General features: G+C 42.0%; 1 protein-coding gene, 1 long non-coding RNA gene and 1 pseudogene across 2 annotated transcripts; 1 reads left to right on the top strand and 2 right to left on the bottom strand.

Annotated features, from left to right (window-relative positions):
* Nucleotides 1–190: 190 nt before the first annotated feature.
* Nucleotides 191–3,310, bottom strand: LOC137887749 (uncharacterized; the record flags this gene model as incomplete). The annotated part of the gene is made up of 5 exons (XM_068730933.1): nucleotides 3,238–3,310; nucleotides 3,047–3,139; nucleotides 2,731–2,793; nucleotides 1,532–2,639; nucleotides 191–1,326 (listed from the first exon to the last, which is right to left on the bottom strand). Coding segments are annotated over exons 1-5 (2,473 nt in total), but the record flags the coding sequence as incomplete, so codon positions are not given.
* A 306-nt stretch (nucleotides 3,311–3,616) lies between these two features.
* On the bottom strand, nucleotides 3,617–5,522 carry LOC137887768 (uncharacterized). The gene is made up of 5 exons (XR_011105068.1): nucleotides 5,366–5,522; nucleotides 4,618–4,726; nucleotides 4,112–4,178; nucleotides 3,917–3,975; nucleotides 3,617–3,794 (listed from the first exon to the last, which is right to left on the bottom strand). It is a non-coding gene; the product is annotated as an uncharacterized lncRNA (long non-coding RNA).
* An 8,201-nt stretch (nucleotides 5,523–13,723) lies between these two features.
* Nucleotides 13,724–18,077, top strand: LOC137887747 (ribosomal RNA-processing protein 8-like; annotated as a pseudogene).
* The last annotated feature ends 1,867 nt before the right edge of the window (nucleotides 18,078–19,944 follow it).

Here is a 19,944-nt window from a genome sequence, read left to right as displayed (position 1 = left end):
ACACTTTCCGCTTTTAGATAAATGGCTGACTGGTATGTTTTTGTACATGTTTTCAATTGCACAATATTGTCACATTGCGTAAAAAAGGAAAAGTGAATCATCCATTACGCTTGTCATTAAATATGAATAAAATCAAGTTACTACCAACTGAAGTCTGATGCACTACTTTGTCTGTCTGTTAGATGTTTACCTGTTGTAGTGGGATTCACTTCTGGTTTGGCAGCAGAATCAGCAGCAGGGCATGGAGAAAACTGAAGCAACTTGGGCGGTGCCATTGAGGATGACCGAGGAAGCGCAGTCTGGGCAGCGGGCGGGCCGCTTTGAGGAGGTGAATTCTGGGCCTGGGCGGAGTCTGTCTTGCTCCTGTGCTTGTCCCAGTCTAGAAGAACTGGGCGGCAACCAGGCTCAACGTATTCCAGGCCAAACTTCTCTCCAGTGTCTCTACTAGTGAGATGAAAAGCTGGATACTTGACCTGCCCCAACACCCATTCAGAGACCGCGTTGAGCTGTGCAACCAATGCCGAATCAAAGACAGCTGGGAGGTGAACGCCTGGCTGCTTCAAGTCCACCAGGCGCTGGTAGTTCCACCGTGCCACCCCAGTCATCCCCTGAGCTTGAAACAGCTCTGTGGAAACACGTGTTCCAGTGACCCACTGAGCCTGGTGGAAGTGATAGCCCTCCTGCTGAGACGTGCCTCTGATGGGGATCCAAACAGGAACTTTGGCCCCTTCACCCTGCACATGGTTCAGCTGCAGTGTTCCGCCATACCTGTACAAAGTCCCACCTTCCACCACAGGATCACTCAGGCAACTTCGCAGGATGTGCACCCGCTGAATCCGCCATGCCTTCAGCATTGAGGGCTTGAAGAGAAGAGCGCCATTTGGATCACTCGCGAGGTGAAACTGCTGGAAAACTCCCTCAACCCTCTTGATGAGCTCCTCAGGCTGTGGAATCCTGGTCCTGCAGTGCTCGCGAATGTGGGGCTTGGTTGGGTTGGCAGGCTGAATTCCACAGAAGGCATATGCAGCTTTAAGCCTCTGCAGGTCTTCCTGATCCACCACAGAAAAAGCTGCAGACAGCAACTGAGCAAAAGAGCTGTACAGGGCATGATGCTCTGACACACACTCACGGAGGAACCGCCTCATACAGTGGAATAAGTCCAGCTTGATAGTTATGTTTGCACTGAAGTGGGATCTTGATGCACAGGTGTTCAGCAGGTTACCAGAAGTGGCCCCGGCAACAATGGCATCAGTTGTTCTCCAAGAATCCCAGTTCAGATGCTCTCCTGCAAACGATTCAGCCACCTTAAATGCTGCACAGCAATCCCTGAAAGAAAAAATATAGACAAAGTATAGCCATGAATGAGCAGTCATATCAACCACCATGTGTAGTCCAGTGTATATGGTCATCACAATAAAATGAATGCAAAGGGATTTTCTGTCATCAAACTGGAAATATGAAAAGCAATGTAAGTGTGATTCTGAGCTGTTTGTGTCACCAATGATGGTAAAAAGTACTGATTATAATTTACCTGTCTACCCACTGGTAGTGTGCCTTCTCTATGCCTGCAGTGCTGTAGCGCTGTGCTAGTCCCTCGTACATGGGCTTCAGGGACTTTTCTGTCTCCGACTGCACCATCACCCATGAAAGGATCATCCAGTTCTCATTCATGACCGCATACGAGGACATGGTGCCGGATGAAAAGGTGACCTTCCTCGCAACTTTGCGTGTGTGGTCTGAGCGGAGAGCCTGTCCAAAGGTATCCTGCAGGAGTTTTTTGATGGCACTCTCCTGGTGTTGGTACTCGTGCAGCAGGCAGTCGGTCAGGTAGTGAGCAGACACAGAGATCCCGTTCCAGCCAACTGGATCAGCGTACTCTCTGAAGGGAGCTGGCTTGGTTTCCTGTCTGATGAACTGAGTGATGGTTCTTTGGTCGTACTTTCCTGCCTCAGCATCCATGATGTTTTGGCAGCTGAGGAGGTAGGCCAGGTGAGCACGTTCAAATTTCAGGCGCATCATCTCCATGATCTGCTTTGCCATGTCGGTGGGTGAGTTGCCTGTCCGCCTGAGCTCGTCCATGACCGATTTACAAATGGCCTTCTTGTAGCTCAGTACTTCTCGCAACAGGTTTGTGAACCTCTTTGGGAGTTTGTCCAGCCACACTGGGTTGTCAGCGTACCACCTCTTCCTGCACACTTTGCAGCACAGCCTGGATGACAACAGGTGGTACTGTCCAGTGACACCGACAATCGCACGAGGTCTACCAACACCTGCAGAGACAACTTGAGGCCGGGCACAACCTTCAATGCACGGCAGAGTGTAATTGTTCCTCAGTCTAGCCATTAAGTTCTCATTCTCTGGCTTCCACATGAAGAAGGGATGGAGCTGAAAGTACTTTGGGGAAGGAAGATCTGAGACGCTGTCGATTAATTCTGGCTGGGGAGGGAGACGCCACAATGACACCATCTTCATGAGGTTGCGCACAGGAAAGGAGCCCGGCCAGAGACCCATGGATTCCAGCTCTGTCTTCCAGATCCTCTGCTGCTGCGAACAGGTCCACTGGCTGACTTCCTGGTCGTAGCCAGGGAGCTGTGGAGGAGGACGGGTGGGCACAGCTAACGGCCTGGGTAATGGCTCACCTAGTCAGACAAGAATAAACAGGGCTAATTAGTACCATTTTTGTGCGACTTGATTTAATCTTTTTGACATGAAAAACATTCTAATACTAACGTTGATCTCTCTGTGCAGGAGACAGTTGACCGGTCTCAGGAGAAATCAGGGGTGCCTCTGACACTAGAGAGAATATTAAACATGTTATTATTATTATTGACAGTAACATGAAGCAAGAATGTAACATGACATCTACACTGTAGTCTGTGAAACTCAGCAAGCTGGACACTGGAGTGCTGCCTACTTTCTGTCTGAATACAGTGCAGCAGTATCTAATCTACAACAATGAAACACACTTTAAAGAATTAACAACAGTTTTGATGGACACCACATATGGATATTTTTAAGAAGCAAATACAGGTCAAATAATGCACACCAGGAACTGTTGATGGACGAGCCGCTCCTTCTGGCAGCAGACACATGAGCTCCTGGGGAACAGGCACTGGTCTCTTCACAGTTAGAGCGGCGGCTGCAAGGAGAGAAGGATCACAAACCAGAACCAATGCTTTATAACGGATATGAGCACAGTGAATATGACGGACATGTTTAAATGTTAGATGCATTTACCATCTACTTGTGAACCCTTCAGAGGAGTTGGTGCAGCCAGTGCAGCAGATGGTTCTACAACAGAAAAAAACATGTCAGTCATTTATTTTTTGACAACATACAAACACTACTGTTAGTATGGTTACTTCACCTGCCTTTCTCAGCCTTATCCAATGAAACAGACTGTTTCTCACATTAATATATAAAGAATATACTTCATTCATACACGTGTGTTTATGTTTCAATGGGTTAATATTCAGTATGATGTAACCTAGGCAGGTGAAGCAACATGGCACACTTCAAACACATGCATTCAGGTGTTAGTAACACAGAAGTTTCACATATACATATTTTTTCTTTTTATCTATATAAGAAAACAGAGTGATACGTACTCTCATCATGACTGGTTTCAATTCAGAGTCACTAGGACAACAAGTAGAACAACACAAACAGTACCAGAACACGGTCAACATGAGAACGCTTCAAGTCATGCTTCATGTGGGATGAGAATTGTTTTCTTCCTGAAGCCTGTTGTTGTCTGGCTGTTGATGACGATGATGATGATGATGCAGAAACAGCTGTTAAACACAAACAAAAAATAGATCATATATACTGAATAGAATACTGGCTGAACTGTAACTGATTTTAAATCTTCAGGTGGTAGAAACAAAGAAACAAAAGACAGCAACTGTTTACTCACAGCGCTGCACTTGTTGCTTTGAAGGAGAGATACTCAGCATCGTCTCTCCAGCTCTTCATCTTCATCCATCAGTGAGATGGAAACAGACGAGAATCAGAATGTCATTAAATGAATATCTTCTTGTACGTGGGCTGGAATGATGGTGTGTATGACAGCGTGTACATCTCTCTAAAACAAACAGGAAACCAGACCCACCATGCTTCAGCAGGAGCATGTGAGCGTTGTTCATCACAGAGGAGCCAGAGGGTGGATGCAGCTTCTTCTGGAGGGACACATCTACATCTTAATACAAATGTGTATTAATACCACCACATGGTGGAAATACTCTTTTACAAGTAAAAGTCCTGCATTCAAATTGTACTTACTCAAAGTCTTACTGAAGTAAAAGTACAACAAATTGAGCATCAAAATAAACTTTAAGGACCAAAAATAAAAGTAGTTATACATTTATTAATGCATTTATTTATTTATACTTAAGACATTTTTCGTCCTCCATAAGACACAGGAGGTATATATATATATATATATATATATATATATATATATACACTGAATATATTTATGTGGGATTTTAGTGAGTGCTCCCTGTAATAAAGCATCTTAACATATTAAATAACATTAACAATAACAAAATGGTTATCGATTGAGTTATTTTTTTCCCATTCTATACAAAATATTTACAACTGTGTGATTATAAATACCGTGGCTCATTGGGTAGAGAGGGTCGTCCGGAAACCGCAACGTCGGTGGTTCTGTCCTTGGCTGCTACATGTCCTGTGCCAAAGTGTACCGGAAGCTTGCAGTTGATGGCTGCAACACAGTTGTAAATATTTTGTATAGAATGGAAAAAAAACAACTCCATCGACAACCACAGAGGACAGCCGGACAGCTCTGAGGCTCTGAGGCAGGCCTTCCCAGGTAGTACCTGGCTTCTCTGAGCCAATGATGACGGTGAGTGTTTGAACTGAGGTTAAGACTCAGTCGTGCTCTTGAGTCCTTCTATGAGGGCCACAGGGATGTAACCCTTACCACCTGCCCCCACAGACCTGCCCCCACAGACCTGCCCCCACGGACCTGCCCCCACAGACCTGCCCCCACAGACCTGCCCTTACAGACGTAGCACCCACCGGGGGCGCATGTCAGAAGTTAGGGTTAGGGTTAGGGTTAGAGTTAGGGTTAGGGTTAGGGTTAGAGTTAGGGTTAGGGTTAGGGTTTTGGTTAGGGTTACAACCCTGTGGCTTGCCCCTCATAGAAGGACTCAAAAGCACGACTGAGTCTTAACCTCAGTTCAAACACTCACCGTCATCATTGACTCCGAGAAGCCAGGTACTACCTGGGAAGGCCTACCTCAGAGCCTCAGAGCTGTCCGGCTGTCTTCTGTGGTTGTCGATGGAGTTGTTGTTTTTTCCATTCTATACAAAATATTTACAACTGTGCGATTATAAATACCGTGGCTCATTGGGTAGAGAGGGTCGTCCGGTAACCGCAACGTCGGTGGTTCGGTCCTTGGCTGCTACATGTCCTGTGCCAAAGTGTACCGGAAGCTTGCAGTGAGCTCTGAGGCAGACTGGCACGCAGACTTCCTGTCCCCAGGTAGCACTGAAAACTGGCCGACCATCTTTACACTCTGCTTACGGCAGCCTGTGGCTCGCCCCGCACAGCGACCTAAGCCACAACGACCTATCACCATGCAGGACTCAAGAGCGCGACTGAGTCTTCCCCTCTGTTCAAACGCTCACCGTCAGCATTGGCTCCGGGAAGCGAGGTACTATCTGGGTGTTGAGAGGTTGAAGAACACGAGTTCATTTGCACAAGACATCTGGCTAAATACATAAGATGACACGTCAACATTCAAGTTCATTCGTGACGGGGAACATTCATGTCACATCCAATTCAATGTGAACAATTTGATATTCAAGGAGGGATTTGGTAATCTTAAAATCATTAGGATAAAAGCAGCACAACTCAAATAAGAAGTAGTTATATTAGCTCTACTGTTCGTAGCTCTCCTTCTGCGTCCTCAGCTAGCTTCAAAAGTCTGCAGACCAGATGAAAACCGTGGCTGAAATGAGTCCAACTAATTAGCTAACTAGCATTAGCAGTGTTGACAAAAAACGAGTTTTTTGAAAAAAAAAGTTTTCTTCATAACTGAATCTCCTCAGCTGCTGTTATCTCTGAAGCTCCTCTCTCGAAATGAAGTCCTCCAACTCAGTCCTGCAGAAGAAAGAACTCGAGACCTCAAGACTTGACGTTCTAGAGCGATAGATATGATATCACTGACGGCCTGTCAATCAAACCTGTCAAGGTGGCGAGGTGACGTCACAGCACCTACTTACTGGGGTAAAGTTGGAAAGATATTCAAAGATTCGGACTTCCCGGTTCAATAAATCGTTAGCGAAACGTTGCTAAAATACAAACGATGCCTCCCTGTAACCGTAGTGAGGTAGACAACAAGCTACAACATTAATTTCATTCAAACGGGCCGTCTTTCGAGCTCCTCCGAGCTGCACAAACGGCATTGGTCTCAATGAGCGGCCGGCTGCGAGACGAGTGCTCAGGGACCGTCTACAAAGTGCAATGCTGAAAATACAAAATACATACTACAACTATATTCAATAACTTCACTGTCATGCAATGTAATGTAACCAAAAACACCTCACACATCAATGTGCTCCTCCTTGTTGTACTACAACTGTTATATTGGTAAAATATGTTTTTAATACATTTTAGTGAATTATTATTGGAAATAATATTCAATAACTCTACTGTTATATACTGTAGTGTGACCAAAATCACTTTTGACTGATGCTGTCAAATTCTCTTTCTGGTGACGATTCCAAGTGACATTAAAACCTTTTAAAAACGAGGCCTATTTGCAGGCCTCAGCTCGAATAAAGATAAGAAATACCTAATTAATTGTATAAAAAAAAAAAATAAATAAAAAAAAATATTTTTGAGATGAGAAAAATCATGGAACTATCAGAATACATGTTACTGGTTCACATAAGATAAGGATGGAACACAGCAGAACTTGGAAAACTCAAAAGCTCGATCTTGAAAAACAGCACTTTTAGGGTATTGTTTTTTGGAAAGTATGGGTATCCAAGACTTTTAATATGCTGGGCTCTTAGAACAACTGATATAGGCTCTATATACACAGCTATACATAGATACAGTGAAACATTTATGAAATATAGAGCATTTCAAATTAGAAAACTGATCAAATATTCCAATATTTGAATAAAAAAGTATTTTTTAATTTCAAAAACACTCTATATCACTTCTATGTATCACTCATGATGTTCATTGAATCAATAGACCGAAGATTGGACCTTTTTTGAGTGTTTTAAGCTCTTTCTATGCCCTTTTTAGTTATTTAGTTTAAGGTCAAATACTGCTTCAGACTCTCTGTTCAGGGCTGTATCTCAGCCCCCCCTTCTCCGATTTTCACCATTGAGACATCCTTCGAACCGTAGGAGCCAATAGAATTGCCTGGAATTGAAAGCTAGATGATTGACAGCACTATTAGCCAATAAAGCTCAAAAAGGTCCAGCTCTGAAATCTGATTTGCTGAGCTTCCAACCCTCCCAAGAATCCGAGGAGTGTCGGAGAGACACGAATCGAACGGATTCACACGGAGCACCAGCAGCTGGACAAACATGCATTGGAAGTACGGAGATATTCCATTTTTTCGCTGGGATTCGACCAAAAGTAAGTACAATATTCGATGAAAGCTGTGTGACTTTTTGTGTTCGAAGCTGAATATCTCTGCGATGGTTTACCGGGGAGAGAAATGGAAACTATGTCCGTAATCTCCGTCAGGCGCTCGTGCTTTTTCATGCTGCATGTTCGTAGGTAGCACGTTGCTAACGGAGTGTAGCAGCCGTTTTCTCCGGTCTGTCCCAGTCATATCGAGTATGATTTATGATATTTTGTTATTTGTTTGCTTGGCTGATGGGAGATGTGTTTGTCTCATGTAGAAGTGACCTAGTTCATGTTGTTCCCAGGACGCTGAGGTTTCTGCAGAACTATAACATCACTATATTAGTTCTTCGTGGGTTCTCTGCCAGTTACTTTTAACACAAAACTCTTTAAGTTTTGATGTACTCTGCGTCCAAATGGGGGACCTACGGGTGTAGTATCAGTGATTTGGTCAAACTAGTGCAATTGTGAACCTATGTTTTGTATTGTGTATTTGTCATGAATAAAAACATAGTACCATATACATCAAGATAAGCCATCATAAGTACTTCACTCATTTAATCTTCAAGAAAGAATATACACATATATTGTTATGCTGTAACAGCATTTTGATAAATTTGATTCTGTACAAGAAAAAGGAAAAATAAATGTGGCAAAACAAATACTCCTTGAATAACTACAACACATCTTCCTGTAAACTATTAATGAATAAATCGACAATCCTAATTTTGATATGAAAAAAGAAGAAAAAATTGGTGACTACTGTCATCTGTAAGAAACAATATATTTGACATGTATCAAGAATCAAAAAATTAAAAACTATGGACAGATGTTTATATTAGTTGCACATATTTTGCAGCACATCTATCATAAAGACAACTTGTTGCTTATAATAACCTGCATGACAAAGATCCCACAACTGGTGTCCTCTTTCTGGCCGGTGTGGGTTATCTGGCCAGGCTGCCACTTGATGTTAACCCAGTCCTCCTTTCCATGTCTACTGCGGCGCATCTTGAAATACTGTCTACAGGATGAAAGGAAAATCATTTTGGTTTACATTTGCACTTACTCTATGGCTTTACTAAAGGTTTGTATAACCTTACTTCCCATAATCTAATAAATAATTACCCAAATCTCTGGCCAGCCTTTCTGGAGTCTTCAACTTCATTTGACCCTTGCAGAGGTTCAACCACAAACATGTGGTTTGAAAGTGCATGAAGATACTGTTTTAAAAAGTAATATATTGTTAAAGCATGCCATCTTTTTTTACCAACAACAGCAACAATGATAATATAATAAGCTCAAAATCCTCAAATAAATCACAACCACAGTTGACAAATTGATAGTAACATTGAAAGTATATTTACTGTACAAAAGAGAATCACAAGTGTGAGTAAATAAAGAAACAATAGGCATATTTTAACATTTTTACTTTAAATGAATTTTAATCAGATTTGTTGAAATTGAGTTCCACAATATGGGGTCATACTCAATCTAAGAAGACTCAAATCTTAAGAGTAGCAGTAGGGACAACCAATGGGATTGTGTTGGATGATCCAAGTGCTTTGTTTGGACAATAATTGTATTATTTTTTTTTTCATTATGATAGGGATGACGACCATGAAGACATTTAAAACTTAAATCTTAAAATCATTCCACATGTACAAAATGTAGCTGCATGAGATACCAACATCAGGATCTTAAATCTGTCACTGTCTGTAAATGTGTTCATTACAATTTATTAAAAAGTACATGAACTTTTATCAAAACTTTGATCAAATATGAATGTAGATTTAGTTGTATTTACTTGATTGTAGGTTGTTCAAAGCAATTGTAAGACTGATAACCTTAGAATGCACAAACCATGAGCCACACATACATACTGTAAAGGCACATAGTGCAGCTGTATAATCACCACAAACTTCCAGTGCACATTTCTTATGTTGACAAATCCAATGGCTCCATCATAGTCATCAAATGTGACCTGACAACATGCGTAAAAATAACTATTATGCTGCAAAACATAGATCTAATGTACACAGTATGCGTTATGTATTTTCCTCCAAAGGGACAACCAAAAAAGTGGAAGCTGCTTTTCCAAATGTATTGTTTTAAAACAACATTACGTTAAGGATTATAATAACACTAGAAGGTGTTTATGCACACAATTTGATTTATTCAGTCTCTTATCTGAAGCTTGCTGACGCCTACAGACTACAATACTGAATTGATAAAAGTATAATAAATTATTATAGTTGTACTCACCTTTTTTAACCCTTGCCTGGCCATCTGCTCTCCATTGCCGCACAAAATCATACCCATGGTATAGTGATTCATGAGGTACAGTCTGCCAGCAGTATCCATAGGATTGAGGATGGCTCTAATGTAACATTCCATTACCTTTTGGAGAAATTGTCGGGAAAATGAATCATACAAAAATGTAAGGTAATGAGCAGGTTAAAGTTAAGTCATGTTTACTTTATGCAACACTTTGATGGGTTTGTCTGATGTCACAATCCTCTCATCTGGTACAACAACAATTTGAATGAGAAACTTGCCTCTCCTATGATGAGTTCATCTGGTCTCAAACTTTGAAATTCACTGTGCTGCAGGGTGAAATTCAGCTTCTGTTCAGCATGTCTTATAACAGCCACAACAACTTCAGTTGGTTTGCATGTCCAAAGGGCGTCAACCTACAACCATATGGACAATAAAACTGTAATCACTGCTGTGTACAGAATTTGCAAACTTATTCCATTTGAGATTTGTCAGTACTGCAGCTGCAAATTCTATTGTCCTGGTACAGAAAGCTGACATTGAACGAGCCCCCCTCATTTTGTATTCATGACTATTTCTGACATTATTAAAATAGTTGTGTTTTGGGATTTTTTTACTTTATAGAATATGGACTCAAGCAGAACTGTGTCCTGGGGTGAACACACCTTTTCAGGCTCTATAAGTTACAATAAGTTGATATGTATCTGTTAAGCGCATACATTTTATTTTGGGAATCTGCAAAAAAGTACCTCTGTTGCAGGCTTGGAGCCTTTACTTGTGAGGTCATTGCTGCTGCTCTTCTGATCTGTGCTCCTCTTCTGATCTTTGCCGGTGTTCAGAGTTGACTTTGCTCTCTTTGGAACTGGAAGAGTTGGTGGAGCAGTGTAGAACTTGGACCTGGCAGTGTGGGGCTTTGCGCCATCTCTCTTTGCCCAACCGTCCTGAGATTGAGTGATGTCTTTTGGTAGCATGGGTTTAAGAAGCAACTGCTCTGAGAAGTTATGAGACATGATGTGTTCTCTGTATTTCCCCTGTAGAGAGCCATACATGTTTCTAACAAAAGCCCCTGGTCTCAGTTGCCTCTGCTTTTTCAGAATTGACTGTTTAACAATACCAAACCATCCCTCCACGTGGCAGTTTGTGTCCCTTGTTTTACTGGGACCAAAGGTGTCTTGTTCTGTGTCAGATGCATACCTTTTCAAGTTCCCCAACAGCAGACCACTCCAAAGGGGAAAAGTGCCCAGGTAGCTCTCAAAAAGGACATCAACTATGCCTGGGCAGAAGAATGGGTTTTCTTCATGTGGGGTCTTGGCATCCTCTTTTTCAAGCTCTCCCTGTACCTCCTCCAAGACTTTCTTGAATTCAGTAGTGAAGGGAGATCTGCCAACAATTGAGTGGGCATTTTTCCTTTCTTCATCATCTTCCTCCCGAGCCAGGGAGCTGTCCTGTAACATTTCTGTCTCTTCCATGTCGGTAATCTTCCATTTCTTTATTAAATCCTGCATGGCCTTCAGATTAACCAGGACAGTATTGGTGTTGTGTTTACCCATTAAGACAGCACACAGTGAGCGGAAGATTTTGAGTGCTGTGGTCATCGAGGGAGTGTTTTGCAACCTGGCAAATCCAAATGTTGCAAAATCCCTCAAGCCTTTGTCTGCTGTTTTTCTCCCAATTGACTGAGTGGCAGCTTTGAGCACGTGTGCAGAGCATATGTGAAGCACTGTATACATTCTTATTTCCTTCCATGTCTTCAGTTTTGAAGAAGTAGCAAAAGCCCTGTCCAAGTAGCTGACGATGCTCTCCTTGTTGAATGACAGAAGAACACTTTGAAGTAATGCCCAGCTGTAGTCCGTTTCAACCTGGTGTACTCTTAGTTTTGTGTACTGTGACAGTTTTCGGATGAACTGCATTAGCCAGATTGTGATTGGTGGTATAGGTAACTTTGCCTGGGTAACAAAAATGGATCACGCCGCGAGCATGCTTCAAATACATGTTGAAGTATGTACGCGGCGTGATCCAGTTTTTTTTCTTCCAGGTAAAGGCTTTGATGACGTTGTGATTGTTTGTGTAACCAAATAAAAGCTGATGTATGAAGAGTCAACATGCCTGTTGGAGAATGTTGTCCTCCTGTTGCCCATATTTGTTTCAAATTCAAGTCCTCAGTCAAGATACCTTTGATGATATACATTTTTTTTTCTTAAATTATTTTAAATACATTAGGGTTATTACTGAGGCCTAGATACAAAAATCGGCCATACTTGTCAATTCAATTAAACAGGGAAGTCACAAACCTTTCACATTAAGGGATATATGTTTATAGTGCACCTGCACTCACTTGCTGCTACACTATGAATCTTTTAAAAAGGACTTGCTGTCAAAACAAAACTTAGGCTTGTGGATAATGAACTCAAAAGGTCATGTTTGACATGAGGTACACCAAGTTAAATTGCACATTTTGGGTAAAGTTTAAATTACAGGGGACCAAAGGGACAGAAATACATTTGACCCTTATTGCAATTGCTGCAATTCTAAATAATCACCAGTAGAGGTCGACAAACAGTAACAATTGTTTTGTTTGTTTTTTTTACCAGCTTTTCATAACATGCTGAAAGTGCCCTCACAAACGACCAGGCACATTGTGTCAGATTATATGTAGATATATCAAAGTCATTTGATTTTATAAATACTCTGGTTCCTTTAAAATCATGTCATGTGTTTTATGTTCTCTTGCTTTTCACACAGTTGTTCCGATTAGACCTCTGCTCAGGTTCAAAATGGGCGGAGCTACGGTGTAAAACAATGTGCCTCCATGTACTAATAAGAATGATCAAAGTGTAATTCGTCCTACCTTAACAGATGCACTAGAGCTGTTAATCAAGCTCAGTTTCAAACTAGCGGTTTGTGCACACAGACACAAGCCCGAGGAGAGGCCGATCCAGGGATTTAAAAAGTCCTTTAAATCACCTGTGAGTGTTTTCTGGCTGTGCACAGGCTTTCAAATCTGTATTTTGGCAGCGCTATCTCTCGTCATCGGCAACCTCCAACTGTAATCTATATTGTTGGACCTCATGTGACTGAAGGCTGTCTAGTTAGTGTCTCAGGAGACGATGTTCAGCATAAGTATATATTCACTGACTGGCCCATCAGTCAGTGTCAGAGACAGAGGCTTCCTGGCTACACTTTAGATTTATGATACACCTAGATGTTGCTGTTCATGTGGTGTTGTGGTTTGTTTGTTTATGAATTGGCTAACACTGAGCACACCTGTGATTACATGTATGAGTCGGCAGCTACAGGATCTCATAGACAATGTTGAAGCACTTTAACGTTTGGATCTGCATGAAACTCATCAGTATGAAACATAAAGTGTGTTTGATAAAAACTAAATCCACCAGCTTTTTTTAAGCAACTACTGAGCCTTTTTTTTTAAAGAATTAAACTATATATTTGTGTTTTTAAAGATATTTATTTGACTAGAAGCTGACAGATGAAGGTGTCGATAAGTAGAATAAAGATGATCCCTTCACATCACAGGACATGTTCTAAGGTCTGCATGCTTTTCATGAATCTGTTTTCACAATAAAACCCTCACAAGAGAGGAAGCAGCTGCAGTTTATCACAACATGAAACAAACAAGCAGAACATCAATGTGCTTGTGGAGCAGCCGTTATATATGTATATAATATACATATATATACGTATATATATATATATATATATATATATATATATATACACATCTACTTATATATATTATGAGAAAATTATTAATATTGCTCTTTCTGTCTGGACCAATCACTCACTCACACACGCGTGTCACTGAATACCATGGAAACAGACGCGACCTGCTACTTTAAGGCGGGAGACAGTCAAGCAGGGAAACATTTGCTGATGTTGAATTGGATTTTAAGAAATAGATAAATAATTGAATAAAACAGAAACACACACACACACACACACACACACACACACACACACACACACAGAGAGAGAGAGAGAGAGAGAGAGAGAGAGAGAGAGAGAGAGAGAGAGAGAGAGAGAGAGAGAGAGAGAGAGAGAGAGAGAGAGAGAGAGAGAGAGAGAGAGAGAGAGATGTAATTTGTAGCACAAGAAGCCATTCAATATGTGATTTTCCACATTTACAAAGAAAAAGGGACACTTTCTACATTGGACAGTCTTCAACATTAGGCTGCACGTTTCAGTTCAAAGACTTATTACATGATCTGAATTTATCCCCAGATCAGCCCAAGCTGGTTGGAAAGAAGAGTCTGCTGCGGAGCCTGCAGACACTCGGGTCAGTACCAGAGTGGAAGAACGACGACCGTCAGCAGGACAGCGACAGTGAGGCAGACGTGGTCCCATCACCTGGCAAGAAGAAGAAGAAGAAGAGGAGGAAGAAGCGAAAGCAAGCGGAGACAACAGGAGAGCAGCGAGACAATGGAGACTTGGATCAGACAGTTAATGAGGAGACACTTGCAACAAAAAAGAGGAAGAAAGACAACAAATTTGGTGAGTAATTAACTGGTTAAAGGCTTACATTTCATCAATTTAAAAACATTTTAGTGTGGAGAAGTATTCATTGGATTGATAAACAACAATGTTGATGTTCACAGTACTTAAATATGAGATAATATACAAATGTTTCTCTCTTAAGCGGTCCTGAAGTTAAAAACCACATCAATGGGCGAAAACAACGGATAACCAAATGATCAAATCCAAACCAGAAGACACGGAGAGACTGAGCAGACAACAGTGGAAAACCAAAATGAAGAACAAGAGGAAATGTAAAAATAAATACAGTCAGAATAAGCCAGAGAAGGAAATCAATAAAGCAGAATCTGCAGAGCAGAACAAGCCAACGGAAGAAGTCAAAATAGATTCATATAGCAACAACAACGGTCAGACACCAGCCAAGAAAAAGGAAAAGCAAAGTAAACCACAGAAAATGAAAAAGCCAGAAGAGGACACAGACTTATCCGGGACAACAGACACACAGACGCTCGGAGAGGAAAAGCAGCGAGTCGGTGGCAAAGTTGAAAAAGACGCAACTGAATCTTCTGCCTATGGATCAAAACAGAAAGCAGATGCACCTGAAGTGGAGATCGCAGGTGAGCAGCCCATGAAAAGACTGAAACCTGAGCTGAGCAAAGAACAGATTCTGAAAAGAGAGAAGCTCCGGAAGTTGCTCCGCAGACAGGAACCGGTCCAGCAGGAGAGTCCCGCGGAGACGACAGACGAGCCCGCGGTCCCTGAAGAAGAGGCGAAAGAGGACCGCTCTGCCTCCCTGAGGTCCCGCATGGAGCAGCGGCTGGAGTCGGCTCGTTTCCGATACATCAATGAGGTTTTGTACGGCACGTCCAGCGGCGAGGCGAAGCGTATGTTCAAGCAGGACCCACAGGCCTTCAGGATCTACCACAGAGGACACACGGCGCAGGTTCAGAGACGGCCCGCCAATCCAGTGGACGCCATCATCTCTTACATCAGACAAAAGTGAGAAGTTATAATCAATGTATAAAATGCATTGTTACAGACACGCCTCTTTTCAAAACATTAACAAGGCCGTCCCTCTACACCGCCAAAACTGTAAAAATAATTTAACATCCTTCACATTTATTGTCGGCGGTCCACACCTCCCATTATCGACATCATGTATCTGCTGCACACAGTAAATACCTTCCATCACTCTGCTGAAGAGTGATGCAGGCGATGCTGCTGCGCTGTGGGTGTTGAATTGACGCTTCATTTGGCTGCTGTGAGGAGACGGCTTTGTTAATGTCAGCAGTTTTTTGACTGCTTGTGGTCCTATTACCTAAAAGATCTGCGTTGGCACTGTGATGATTTCACGTACAGGTGAGCCGCTACTTTTAGTTTAATGTGCTATAATTGTAAACACATCAATTGTGCCTCTTTATTTCAGACCTCCCTCTCCGGTGGTTGCAGACTTGGGTTGTGGCGACTGTAAAATAGAGCAGCGTGAAGAACAAAGTGCACAGCTTCCACCTGGCAGCCGCCTGCAATCATGTCACAGTCTGTGACACGGCCGACGTGAGCGTGTCGGTGTTTTCTGCGTGCCGATCCACTTACAGTCTGTGCGGTTGTTGGAGAATATAAAAGGCCTCGTCTCTGTGCAGGTCCCGCTTGGTGGCGGCTCTGTGGACATCGCCGTGTTCTGCCTCTCTCTCATGGGAACCAACCTGGCAGATTTTCTAGCAGAGGCCAACCGTGTGTTAACGAAGGGGTAAAATATGTCACACTGATTCAGTACAGGCACGGCAGGTTCTTTTGGTGCATGTATAGGACATGTCTGGATAACTGATTTGCACATTTGTTGTAGGGCTGTCCTGCAAATAGCAGAAGTGGCGAGCGGGTTCGAGAACGTGCGGAACTTCGTCTGGGATTCAAGACGGTGATCGAGGTGAGACAACAAACGAGGGACATCGGGGACAGAGAAACACTTCCTTGTTCGTCTAGTTTCTCATGTTTTTTTAATATAAACGAAGTGTAGATCAAATAAAATGGCTCAAAATCCAATGATGAGAACCCTGATGAAGCAAACGGTTCGTCTCACATGTAAACACTTTCATTTTACACTTTTGTTTCCAGCTGTAAAATCTTAAACATTGAAAAATATGCAATAATATTTATTGTCATGAAATCAGGATTCATTGTTTTCTCAAAGAGGGAATAAGCGACTGGAAGCTGCATCTTTCATAATGTTCAGTTAGAGGTTGTGCTGCTTTGGGCAGGAAACCTCAGGGAGAAAATATATTCAGTAAACTGGTTTATTGTTGGCAAAAAACAGACTTTTTAAAATGTATCAAAGTTAGACGTACATAATTCAAACAGCTCAGTCTGAAGATTTTAACCACACAATGGCCAATATACAATACATCTATCTAGTGACTGACTGTATGTAAAGTGTGATTTGTGTTTTAATTCTCTTTTGTTCTTCCTATAGGACACAGAGAGCACTCATTTCTAAAGAAAAGATGAATGGATGTGAGAGGACTTTATGCAGACAATGTATTTGTCATACAGTGATACTTTTGTTTTTGAGGCAGTACGTGTCACACCTGTATGTCAAGCTGGGTTTTTGTCCTGTCTCCACGTTTGTTTTGTGACTTCCTGTTTTATTTTGAAAATTAACTCTCCTCTCGTTTCAGGTTCCTTGCCCTTCCTCATGTGTCACCAGTCTGATTGTCTTCCCTGATTCCTGATTGTGTCCACCTGTTCCCCCACTTCCCTCATGTGTACTTATAGTCTGCGTCTCCCCTTGTCCTGTGCCAGTGTGTCATGACCTTTCGTCTTGCACACCCGCCCTATGCTAGTGTCAAGTCCAAGTCATAGTTTTGTCTGTCCCGAACCTTGTTATTGAGTCCTTGGTTGGCCTTGTGCCGTTTATTGCTTCACAGCCCTTTGAATTATTTCAGAGCCTTTTTGTTAGTGACTGATTATTTTCTTGTTTCCTCGGTAAGAGAGATTTTGGTTTTGCATTTTGCCTTTTGACTATTCAGCTCTTCGAGTTAAATCAGAGCATTTTACTTGTAGTTTAATACCTTCCTCGAGAAGAGATTTTTGGTTTGGCTTTTGCCGTTTTGACTTTGCAGCTCTTGAGTTAAATCAGAGCATTTTTAGTTCTACTTTGTTATTTCCTTCTTTCCTCGCTAAGAGAGGTTTTTGTTGGCTTCCCGTATTTAATGTTGCCCAGCTCTATTAGTTTAGCCCGAGCATTTCCCCGTTCTTCCCTCTTCGGAGGAGTTTTTTGTTTCCAGGGATTTCCCTGTGTATTTTTGTTGGAAATAAAAGATTGTCAGCTGAACCTCTACTCTGAGTCTGAGTCCTCCTCAAGAGCTCCCTTCGTGACAGTAGCTTTGTGAATGTGCAGCTTGGATCTACTGTTTTCCAAAGCAGCAGTTGTACATTTGTATCTAAATGTTCTTTAATTGCTACATTTTGAAGCCTTTGTAATTCACAGATTTGAATGGAGCTGAGTTATCTGCATTAATTGTACATGGTGTTTCATGTAATACATCAATATAGTTATGTGCTGATCAGTAAAAATAACCAAGAGTGTTCTTTTGTTGGAAAGAAAACCTACATGTATACACAGGTCACCATTTTAGTCATTCTTACAAGAAAACACGTTAAAGTCAAGCTTGTCCTGTTGAAAAATACTGACAATTCTGGAAAAAGTGAAAAATAAAATATACATTTTATAAAAATGAATCTGTCTTGTATGATTTACATGTTTGTATGGCACTAAACCTTTTTACCATCTATAGATTATAGATCTAAGAGAATCCGAGTGACAACTTAATAGGAAACAGATTTTTGATTTCCTAGTGACTGTGGACTTAGTAGTCGTGAGTAAAACCTGATTCACTCAGTTGTGATCATTTGCAACTCAATGTGGGCGGATGAGACGAGTGTCTGCATCTCGCTTGCTGTACACTGTGTGACTGACCTTTCCGAATTAGCCTGACAGGACCCTCCCACTGGAGCCAGGGAGAAGGGGACTGAGGCTCTGTCAACCAACGGCACCTTGACCAAATGTTCTGACCAGAACCTATTGAAACAGCTTCTGAACCGCTGTTGTGCCGCACAGTGCATCTTTATTCACAGCGAGGCCTGATCTGATCCAGACAAACATTCTTGAGAGAAGTTAGATTTGGCAGTGAATGTGAAAAATGTGGAAAGTTCTGCACTCAGAAGGCACCGGTCTGCTTCTGCCACACTGCTTCCTGTTTGTGAACAATAGCATGGTACTGGGGTTTTTGGTTAGTTGGGTTAACGATCCACGCATCCCGTTTGTTTCGTGTAGAATGCCAGCGGCAGCGTTGCCCTCACTTGCCCCTCAACATATCACCTGCCGAGCTGCAACCACGGTTACCCGTGCATGTGTTTAACTCACCAGCACACCCAGAGGGTGACGACGAGGTTGAGGAGGACGGCCGAGCCCGAAGAAATGCAGATAATGGCAGCAAGTGCTGAAACACATAACACACAATATAAAAAAACAAAAGTTACAGCAAACTTTACACTGAAAACATACCTCAGCATGTTGATATGATCAGAATGTCTCGAGTAAACACGTCACTCTGATTGCAGATGGAAAATAGAACAGGGTCCGTACTCAGCGAGCTGCTGGTCCTCACTCGTGACCTCTGAACGTTGACTGTGGCTGTGTGGTGATAGAAGGACCGGCAGCTGTACAGGCCTTCATCCTGCTCTGTGAGCTCTGACTGGAGGACCATTGCAACCCCATCCATTTGGACAAACGAGCCATCGCTGCTGAAACACGAGTGACTTTTAGCTGAATTTGTATTTCAAGGAGTGTTTTATATTTTTCTTATTGGGAACAAATCACTGGAAAAGACAGAAACCAACGATGTGTTCGTCCATCTCTCAAATGTTTCTGACTTCCTACTCTGTTTACACCTCATCTGTTCCTACACTTTAGACATAAATGTTCAAAATTGCACCCAAAATATGAAGTTTCATTTGTTTGCTTAAAGGCTCAGTAATGTCCTCTTTCCACTGCGCACTGTAGTCTTTCGCAAAAGATACTCGAAAACACAACAGGAGTACATGCACATTAGTTTGCAGATTTAAACACATTTGGTCTTCTCGTGAGTATTTGCAGCAGAATGTGTGGAGTTGAAAAAAAAACTACAGCACAGTTGATGGGATTTGTAGCGTCCAAACCTTTAGCAGAGTGTAAAACCTTAAGTTGACGCGTGTCTGGTCCTACGCACATAGCTCACACTGACGCTGCTCGTAGGTGAAAGCACGTGTGTTTTATTTATCCAATTTCCTTCTTACAAGTTAGTGAAACAACTTCCTTTCTTCCTAAAAGTATCCGATTACCTAGACACACTTTAAGGATCCACAGGTTATCCACGAATAGTCTGTCACTTACGTGTATTTCTTACCACGACAAATAATAACAACATCCTTGTAACATTCAAAGTAGAAACAGATCTGACTGAAATTAAACATGTAATTACAAGTAAATATTTTACAGCAAATTGAATTTGGCTCTTACAACA

The sequence above is a fragment of the Cebidichthys violaceus genome, unplaced genomic scaffold, assembly GCF_023349555.1.
Source record: "Cebidichthys violaceus isolate CVI_PGR_0920_01 unplaced genomic scaffold, fCebVio1.0.p SCAF_5, whole genome shotgun sequence".
NCBI classification, from domain to species: domain Eukaryota; kingdom Metazoa; phylum Chordata; class Actinopteri; order Perciformes; family Stichaeidae; genus Cebidichthys; species Cebidichthys violaceus.
Note: the sequence above shows the minus strand (reverse complement) of the source record. Positions and strands in the feature narration are given on the sequence as shown.